At 45.6% G+C, this 10000-nt stretch overlaps 1 protein-coding gene across 1 annotated transcript; it reads right to left on the bottom strand.

The window, feature by feature from the left end:
• Positions 1-1759: 1759 nt before the first annotated feature.
• prorsd1 (prolyl-tRNA synthetase domain containing 1) lies at positions 1760-3951 on the bottom strand. Its single transcript, XM_083897559.1, has 4 exons — positions 3858-3951; positions 2666-2791; positions 2313-2402; positions 1760-2160 (listed from the first exon to the last, which is right to left on the bottom strand). The coding sequence occupies exons 1-4, from the start codon at positions 3936-3938 to the stop codon at positions 1948-1950; spliced, it is 510 nt and encodes a 169-aa protein (XP_083753685.1). The 5' UTR covers positions 3939-3951; the 3' UTR covers positions 1760-1947.
• Between the last annotated feature and the right edge of the window lie 6049 nt (positions 3952-10000).

Below are 10000 nucleotides of genomic sequence, written 5' to 3'. Positions count from 1 at the left end.
ATTATAATCTGAACATGAAGATTATAATCTGAACATGTAGATTATAATCTGAACATGTAGATTATAATCTGAACATGAAGATTATAATCTGAACATGTAGATTATAATCTGAACATGAAGATTATAATCTGAACATGAAGATTATAATCTGACAAAGGAAAATGATAATCTGAACATGTAGATTATAATCTGAACATGAAGATTATAATCTGAACATGTAGATTATAATCTGAACATGTAGATTATAATCTGAACATGTAAATTATAATCTGAACATGTAGATTATAATCTGAACATGTAGATTATAATTTGAACATGTAGATTATAATCTGAACATATAAATTATAATCTGAACATGTAGATTATAATCTGAACATGTAAATTATAATCTGAACATGAAGATTATAATCTGAACATGTAAATTATAATCTGAACATGTAAATTATAATCTGAACATGAAGATTATAATTTGAAAATGTAGATTAATCTGAACATGAAGAGAAAGAGGACTCATCAATAACAAACTCCGTTCACTAATCTTCTAATTGTTTGTTTCTTCTCTTCCACACAAAAGTATCTTCGACACAGTGACGTCATAGATGACCCGAGTATCCCTCACGCGCTACTCTGCACATCGGCTTCGTTCGTGATCCGATGACATCAGTGATTGACAGAGAAAAGCGCGTTCACGTCCTGGATGATTTCCGTGTGTCGGTAAATAAAGAGCTCATCATGGCGGAGCCGTTAACGACGCTCCGCCGTCACGCGCCGCCGCTTCATGACATCACTTCCAGCAAAACTTCACGGACACAACGAACGGCGCGAGCGTCACGCGTTCATTTTACCCACAAACACACGCGCGCAATCCCTGCTGCGCAGTTACAGCGCGAGCCCGGAGTGACCGGAACCGCGAGACCGCCGGTGAACGAGTTACCGGAAACACGCACAAACACGCACACACACACAGACGGTGAAGAGAAGCAGCAAACATGGCGGCGTCTCACCTGTGACCTGAGGAGGAGGAGGAGGAAGAAGAGGAGGAAGAGGAGACCGGGACCTGGAGCCGCGGTGGAACCGGGAGAGAGAACCGGAGCAGCCGCCGTTAATGTGTTTGAACTGCAGCGTGAAGGGGGCGGAGCTACTACCTGCAGCAGTGTGTGTGTGTGTGTGTGTGTGTGTGTGTGTGTGTGTCTCTGTGTGTGAAATTAAATGTTTGTGTCATAATAATGAGTTTTGTTCACTTTTAGTACAAATTACATTCATTTCAATTTAAAATGTTCAAAACACACAAACACACACACACACACAGCAGTGATGAAGGCTCCTCCTCCTCCTCTCCGTCCACGCGCAGCTGTCGTTTCCTCAGGTGACTCAGAGAGAATGACATCATCTCTGTTCGCGCGCGCACACCTGTTCCCACAACAGGAAGCCACCCCCCCCCCCCCCACACACACACACAGACACACACACACACACACCTCACTTCCTGTGTCACCTTGATTTATTGTATGATTTAATAAATGTGTGATTATGGGATGGATTATATGTTAATGTGTTGACTCCGCCCACTCGTGTGGCCTATTGTGTTGACAGTTGTGAGTCTGTCACTGTGTGTGTGTGTGTGTGTGTGTGTGTGTGTGTGTGTGTGTGTGTGTGTGTGACACAAACTGTCCACACGAGGCAGCAGTGTCCCTCTGTCTCTGTCTTTTCTGTGACAGAAATTAAAAAAATTAAACATCATTTTAAAATGTTTGTGCTGTATTTATTTGTATTGTTGGGTTTGTCCTCATGTCTTCATGTGGTCATGTCCTCATGTCTTCATGTCCTCATGTCTTCATGTCCTCATGTCTTCATGTCCTCATGTCTTCATGTCCTCACGTCTTCATGTCTTCATGTCCTCATGTCCTCCCGTCTTCACATCTTCACGTCCTCACGTCCTGTCCTTCTCTACTCAAACGTCTCCAGAATGGGTTCGTGTCCCGTCTCCTTGAGGAAGCGCAGCAGATCTTCAGGACGGATCCCCATGGTGGCGCTGTTGGTCATGGGGTGAAAGTAGATCATCTCATGTCCTCCGTCCAACAAGTCCTTCTCGAGGACACACTTCACACTCTGGTCTTTATCAAAGAGCAGAGCCAGAGCAGACGCACAGCCCTGTCCCACCTGAGGACAGACAGAGGACAGACAGACATGAAAGCAGGACAGTGATACAGGTGAAAGGTCTTTCAGAATAGAACGACTTCATCTCTTCAACTCTGTCCTCGTCTCTGTGATGAGACACTGTCTCACTTGGACATGTTTGTCTTCGTCCTCACCTTCAGTTTGTCCAACATGGACGCCTCGTCTGCAAAACGCAGGTTTCCACTGCCAACGCCAAGCTTTTTAGAGAGGACATTCAGATTGACCTGAGAGACAGACAGAGAGACAGACAGACAGTGAGAGACAGACAGACAGTGAGAGAGACAGACAGACAGTGAGAGAGACAGACAGACAGTGAGAGAGACAGACAGACAGACAGACAGACAGTGAGACAGAGAGAGAGAGAGATGATGTTTACATGTCATTCATTTCTGACTCTAACCCTGAACCATAATCACTGACCTAATCCTAATTTTATTCTTAATCTTAATCTTAATCTTAACCTTAACCACAGACAGGTAAATCTCACCTGTCTGTCATGACGAGTAGAGATCAGCCACAGTGTTTTCTTCTTTTTGTCTTTTAAGAAGAGGTTTTTAGTGACAGCTCCTCTGACGTCCTGTAGGTGGCGCATCATCTCCTCCACCGTGAACACCTGAGCAGAGAAGAACGTCACTGAGTCACTCAGTCAGGACTGTGGACAACAACAGTCCTCCAGGTTCCTCCAGGTTCTCCCAGGTTCCTCCAGGTTCCTCCAGGTTGAACTCATAGGTTTAAAGGCCACATTATACTTCTCCGTCTGCGTGACCACGTAGACCACTCCAGCCTTTATACTTCTGCGTCGTGGTGACGGATAGGCGATGCAATTTCCCGCCCGATCAGTAGGGGTCGCTGCGCAAGGTTGTTGTGCTTTTGGCTACAGTGACCAATGGCGTCGAGAGAGAAAGACTGTTGTTGTTGAAACAGTGAACGTTTGTCACTTTTCTGTGTCACTGAACGCAGTTTTGAGATCATTTGAGGCGAGAAATTGTCCATTTAGAGTCTAAACATGTTTGTGTGTGTTAAGATATGATGTATTTATAGTTCGGCAGCGACGTTATCGTTGATCAGCTCCTCTGTGGACGCTCAGAGTCACTGTGAGTCGACACAGAGCAGCATTAGCTCAGTCTGTCCTGACGACCAATCACAGCTCTAACTGTCTCTGTTGTCTCTTGACAGAATAATGTGGCCTTTAAAACAGTATTTAGTGAAGTCAGAGACGACACAAGAGAATAAATTGAGCTTAAGTTTGTTTCTTTGACTCAGAAACGTTTTTTCTTTTTTACAAACATCGTGCGTTTTAAGCTAAATTCAAACACAGTGACGTCATAACTACAGGACGCGTTCTGCACGAGACACATGAAACACGTCAACATGAAGCAGCAAAGACAAGTGCGCCCCCTGCAGGTGACGGCAGGTCTGTGTACGTTTAAGCACAACCTGTGTGTGTGTGTGTGTGTGTGTGTGTGTGTGTGTGTGTGTGTGTGTGTGTGTCACACCACGATCACACGCACAAAAACAATAAAGTGAACAAGTTTCACCGAGATTCAATTTTCAAACGAACTTCCGGTGAAAACAGAATGAAGACAAATGTAACCTTCATCTGTCGCGCGCGCACACTCACACGTTTCATCACGTGACGCTGTTTGTTTGTGTTTCACAGAAAAAAGAGTGAGTTTTACCGGCGCGTGCTCAACGCACGTGGTCTGGACATTGAGAGAGTCCAGGTATGTCTCGAGCTGTGCGCGAGGATCCTCTGACATGTTGACTGTTTTCACGCACAGCGGAAGAAGAAGAAGACTCTTCTTCTCTGCTCATTTACTGCAGCTACTGTATGCAGCGCCACCCTGTGGACACTCTGTGAACTCCCCTCACAAAACAGGACAAGAAAAAAATATCATATCATTAAATCATCATGTCAATAAAACATGATGTTGTTTATGTTTACAGTTATATTTAAACATGAATAACATGAAAACAATATTTATTATTTATATTTAATATTAATTTATATTTAATATTCGCTGGCAAAAAAAAGACACAGAAAGAGGACGAGACAGACCATAATATCTGTCAGTGTTAGCAAGGAAACTGTCCTCAGGCGTCAATGAGGCGTCCATGAGGCGTCCATGAGACGTCCATGAGGCGTCCATGAGACGTCCATGAGAAGTCCATGAGACGTCCATGAGGCGTCCATGAGACGTCCATGAGGCGTCCATGAGACGTCCATGAGGCGTCCATGAGACATCCATGAGAAGTCCATGAGGCGTCCATGAGACGTCCATGAGGCGTCCATGAGACATCCATGAGAAGTCCATGAGGCGTCCATAAGACGTCCATGAGAAGTCCATGAGGCGTCCATGAGAAGTCCATGAGACGTCCATGAGGCGTCCATGAGAAGTCCATGAGAAGTCCATAAGACATCCATGAGGCGTCCATGAGGCGTCCATGAGGCGTCCATGAGAAGTCCATGAGACGTCCATGAGACGTCCATGAGACGTCCATGAGGCGTCCATGAGGCGTCCATGAGACGTCCATGAGAAGTCCATGAGAAGTCCATGAGAAGTCCATAAGACATCCATGAGGCGTCCATGAGACGTCCATGAGAAGTCCATGAGACGTCCATGAGGCGTCCATGAGGCGTCCATGAGACGTCCATGAGACGTCCATGAGAAGTCCATGAGGCGTCCATGAGGCGTCCATGAGGCGTCCATGAGGCGTCCATGAGAAGTCCATGAGACGTCCATGAGACGTCCATGAGGCGTCCATGAGGCGTCCATGAGGCGTCCATGAGACGTCCATGAGAAGTCCATGAGAAGTCCATGAGAAGTCCATAAGACATCCATGAGGCGTCCATGAGACGTCCATGAGAAGTCCATGAGACGTCCATGAGGCGTCCATGAGGCGTCCATGAGACGTCCATGAGACGTCCATGAGAAGTCCATGAGGCGTCCATGAGGCGTCCATGAGGCGTCCATGAGACGTCCATGAGGCGTCCATGAGAAGTCCATAAGACATCCATGAGGCGTCCATGAGACCTCCATGAGAAGTCCATGAGACGTCCATGAGGCGTCCATGAGGCGTCCATGAGACGTCCATGAGAAGTCCATGAGACGTCCACGAGGCGTCCACGAGGCATCCACGAGACGTCCATGAGACGTCCATGAGAAGTCCATGCGACGTCCATGAGGCGTCCATGAGGCGTCCATGAGACGTCCATGAGACGTCCATGAGGCGTCCATGAGGCGTCCATGAGACGTCCATGAGAAGTCCATGAGACGTCCATGAGAAGTCCATGAGACGTCCATGAGACGTCCATGAGAAGTCCATGAGGCGTCCATGAGGCGTGCATGAGGCGTCCATGAGACGTCCATGAGAAGTCCATGAGACGTCCATGAGAAGTCCATGAGAAGTCCATGAGACGTCCATGAGGCGTCCATGAGAAGTCCATGAGAAGTCCATAAGACGTCCATGAGAAGTCCATAAGACATCCATGAGGCGTCCATGAGGCGTCCATGAGACGTCCATGAGACGTCCATGAGGCGTCCATGAGACGTCCATGAGACGTCCATGAGAAGTCCATGAGGCGTCCATGAGACGTCCATGAGACGTCCATGAGGCGTCCATGAGACGTCCATGAGGCGTCCATGAGAAGTCCATGAGAAGTCCATGAGGCGTCCATGAGAAGTCCATGAGACGTCCATGAGGCGTCCATGAGAAGTCCATGAGAAGTCCATAAGACGTCCATGAGAAGTCCATAAGACATCCATGAGAAGTCCATAAGACGTCCATGAGAAGTCCATAAGACATCCATGAGGCGTCCATGAGGCGTCCATGAGACGTCCATGAGAAGTCCATGAGGCGTCCATGAGACGTCCATGAGACGTCCATGAGAAGTCCATGAGGCGTCCATGAGACGTCCATGAGGAGGCGTCCATGAGGTCTCGAGAAATGAAGCCTTTCTCATGGTTCATGAGGCTTCATCTCACCATCACTACCTGGACGTCCTCCATGTCTCTAAGGCTGAGTCTGTCCTCACTGAGGAGGACACAAGGGTTCACTGCTGGACCAACTATGATGTCACAGAGATGAAAGGAGATGATGTCACAGAGATGAAAGGAGATGATGTCACAGAGATAAGAACAGTGATGAGAGTCACAGCTGAAGAATCAGTGATTTGAATCTTGACAAACAGTAATGTCTGAGGAAGAGGTCCAGGCTGGTCAGGAGACTGAAGGTCTCGCTGAGGCCACTAAAGACGGTGAGGCGGACAAGTCCACCAAGTCAAAGCCAAGTCAACATGTCTACTTCGTCTCCGTTAGCACGTTCAGTGCTCTGGACGAACAGATGATGACCTCTTACGTGGGCAGGACCGGATTCAGAGACTTGGGTTCGTTCACCTGGTCTTTGTGCAGAGAGTTCAGGACCACGCCTCGATGGCTGCAGAACATTCTGACCGTCTCAAAGATCAAATTAGTCAGGAGACCTCCACCTCCACCCAAACCCAAGATCAAATACCCCAAGCTGCGTATGATGGAGGACTAGGACTAAAGAAGCAGAGGACAAAGTGTCCACACATGTCCACGGTGAAGGTCAAGTATACATTTATAAGCACATTTCTTCTTCTGGCTTCTCCCTTTAGTGGATCATCTACCTCCATCTTATCCTTTCTCCTCCTTGTGTCCTCTTCCACCAACTGTCCCTTCTGTGATCTTCTTCTGTGGTCTTCTTCTTCTCTGTGGTCGTCTTCTCTGTGGTCTTCTTCTTCTTCTGTGGTCTTCTTCTCTGTGGTCTTCTTCTTCTTCTGTGGTCTTCTTCTCTGTGGTCTTCTTCTTCTTCTGTGGTCTTCTTCTCTGTGGTCTTCTTCTTCTGTGGTCTTCATCTCTGTGGTCTTCTTCTTCTTCTCTGTGGTCGTCTTCTCTGTGGTCTTCTTCTTCTTCTGTGGTCTTCATCTCTGTGGTCTTCTTCTTCTCTGTGGTCTTCTTCTTCTCTGTGGTCTTCTTCTTCTTCTCTGTGGTCTTCTTCTTCTTCTCTGTGGTCTTCTTCTTCTTCTCTGTGGTCTTCTTCTCTGTGGTCTTCTTCTTCTTCTCTGTGGTCTTCTCTGTGGTCTTCTTCTCTGTGGTCTTCTTCTCTCTGTCTTCTTCTCTGTGGTCGTCTTCTTCTCTGTGGTCTTCTTCTCTGTGGTCTTCTTCTCTCTGTGGTCTTCTTCTCTGTGGTCTTCTTCTTCTTCTCTGTGGTCTTCTTCTTCTCTGTGGTCTTCTTCTCTCTGTGGTCTTCTTCTTCTTCTCTGTGGTCTTCTTCTTCTTCTCTGTGGTCTTCTTCTCTGTGGTCTTCTTCTCTGTGGTCTTCTTCTCTGTGGTCTTCTTCTTCTCTGTGGTCGTCTTTTTCTCTGTGGTCTTCTTCTTCTCTGTGGTCGTCTTTTTCTCTGTGGTCTTCTTCTCTGTGGACATCCAGCAGAATCACTATCCGTCCTCATCCACTTGACCAAAACATCTCGACCTCTCTGACTTTATCTCCAAACCCTTGAACCTGAGTTGTCCCTGGATTATCTGCTCATGTCTAATCCTGTCCATCCTGGTCCCTCCCAAATAAAACCTCAGCATCTTCAGCTCTGCCACCTCCAGCGCCCCCTGTCTTTTAGACAGTGTCACACATCATAGCAGGTCTCTTCACCTCTGTCCACTGCTTTGGTCCAGGTTGTCTTCATAGTCCTGAGACTCCTGACCTGTCCTCACCTGTCAATCATCTGGTTTAGATGATGATGACGATGATGATGATGATGTGTCTCCAGAGACAGATCTAAAATAATGAGTCCAGAACAAATAGATGAAACCATCAACTGAAGAATAATTCTATTTAGTTATGATAAGAATATCATTTGTCATCATTTAGAATTTAACTATGTTAACATTTAACATTTATTAATGATTAAAAACTAACCACACGTTTAAAATACTTAGTTTTTTTGTTTTACCTTCTTATACTTTAATCCCTGAGAGAATTTGTCCCTGGATCTAACCGTCATCTAACCATCGTCTAACCGTCATCTAACCGTCCTCTAACCGTCGTCTAACTTCATCTAACCGTCCTCTAACCGTCATCTAACCGTCATCTAACCGTCCTCTAACCGTCATCTAACCGTCATCTAACCGTCGTCTAACTTCATCTAACCATCGTCTAACCGTCATCTAACTGTCCTCTAACCGTCATCCAACCATCGTCTAACCGTCCTCTAACCGTCATCTAACTTCATCTAACCGTCATCTAACCGTCATCTAACCGTCATCTAACCATCGTCTAACCGTCATCTAACCATCCTCTAACTTGGAGACAGGTTTGTCCATATTTGGACATTGCAGGAACAGCTCAGGTTGAACGGAGATAAAGTCAGAGAATGAAGGTTGAGATGGTTTGTTCATGTGCAGAAGACGGACAAAGACCACAGAGAAGATGGAGGCAGATGATCCACTGAGGAGACTCCTGCAGAGAAGTTCATTTAGTAATTATGGTGACTTCTTCTTTCTTATTTAGCCAAATCAGTTCCTCTGAGAGAAGGATCTGGAACCAGGTTTTGGTCAAATGAGGACTTCTGGTCCCATGAGGACTTCTTGTCCCATGAGGACTTCTGGTCTCATGAGGACTTCTTGTCCCATGAGGACTTCTTGTCCCATGAGGACTTCTGGTCTCATGAGGACTTCTGGTCCCATGAGGACTTCTGGTCCCATGAGGACTTCTTGTCCCATGAGGACTTCTGGTCTCATGAGGACTTCTTGTCCCATGAGGACTTCTTGTCCCATGAGGACTTCTGGTCTCATGAGGACTTCTTGTCCCATGAGGACTTCTGGTCCCATGAGGACTTCTTGTCCCATGAGGACTTCTGGTCTCATGAGGACTTCTTGTCCCATGAGGACTTCTTGTCCCATGAGGACTTCTGGTCTCATGAGGACTTCTGGTCCCATGAGGACTTCTGGTCCCATGAGGACTTCTTGTCCCATGAGGACTTCTGGTCTCATGAGGACTTCTTGTCCCATGAGGACTTCTGGTCTCATGAGGACTTCTTGTCCCATGAGGACTTAACAGGTGATGATACAGGTAAGTTTGTACGTCAGCGTGAGTCTGGTCTTCCTGTTTCTCCAGAAGAAGAGAGTGAAGGAAGGACTTCCTGGTAAGTTATGATCACATGATCACATGATCGAAGCACAGTTGATCACAGATTAGAATGATGATGATGATGAAGAGGATGATGATGATGATGATGATGAAGATTATCACCTTTTCTTCTGTTTCTTTATTAAAAAGCTTTAAATGTTTCCTTGGTTTGAATTCTTCAAACACGTCAAAGCAAATGATTCAAAAACTGTTTTCTTTTCTTTTCTCCTCAAACTGTGGCTCGCTAGTTAGCATCTTAGCTAGTTAGCATCTTAGCTAGTTAGCATCTTAGCTACTTAGCATGTTTTCATCCAAACATAAACAAGCTAGCTGAACAATCTCATGAAATAATCCTAAATGCTGCAGGCATGAATATGAATGAAAACATGAATATGAATGAAAACATGAATATGAATGACAACATAAATATGAATGAAAACATGAATATGAATGAAAACATGAATATGAACATGTTTCTAAAGTTTAACAGAAACATCTTGTTCTTTCATAAAGTTCATAAATATATGAACACGTTTAAATCATAATATTATTATAATAATAATAAAGAAGTGCAAACACTCACACATTCACTCTGTCACACTATGATGAGTTGAAAATAAGAAAATGAATAAAAAGTAAAGACAGATTTGAACGTTGAAGAATTTTCTGTCCACGT

The sequence above is a fragment of the Microchirus variegatus genome (genome assembly GCF_963457635.1).
Source record: "Microchirus variegatus genome assembly, chromosome: 11".
Classification (NCBI taxonomy): Eukaryota; Metazoa; Chordata; class Actinopteri; order Pleuronectiformes; family Soleidae; genus Microchirus; species Microchirus variegatus.
The sequence above is the reverse complement of the archived record's forward strand: the minus strand, read 5'-3'. Positions and strand labels throughout refer to the sequence as shown.

Coding starts and splice junctions, on each gene's coding strand:
- prorsd1 (XM_083897559.1), bottom strand. CDS start 3,938: ATGTCAGAGGATCCTCGCGCACAGCTCGAGACATACCTGGACTCTCTC. Junction 2,792..3,857: donor CGTGCGTTGAGCACGCGCCG/GTAAAACTCACT, acceptor TTCTCTGCTCAG/GTGTTCACGGTGGAGGAGAT. Junction 2,161..2,312: donor CCATGTTGGACAAACTGAAG/GTGAGGACGAAG, acceptor GTCTGTCCTCAG/GTGGGACAGGGCTGTGCGTC.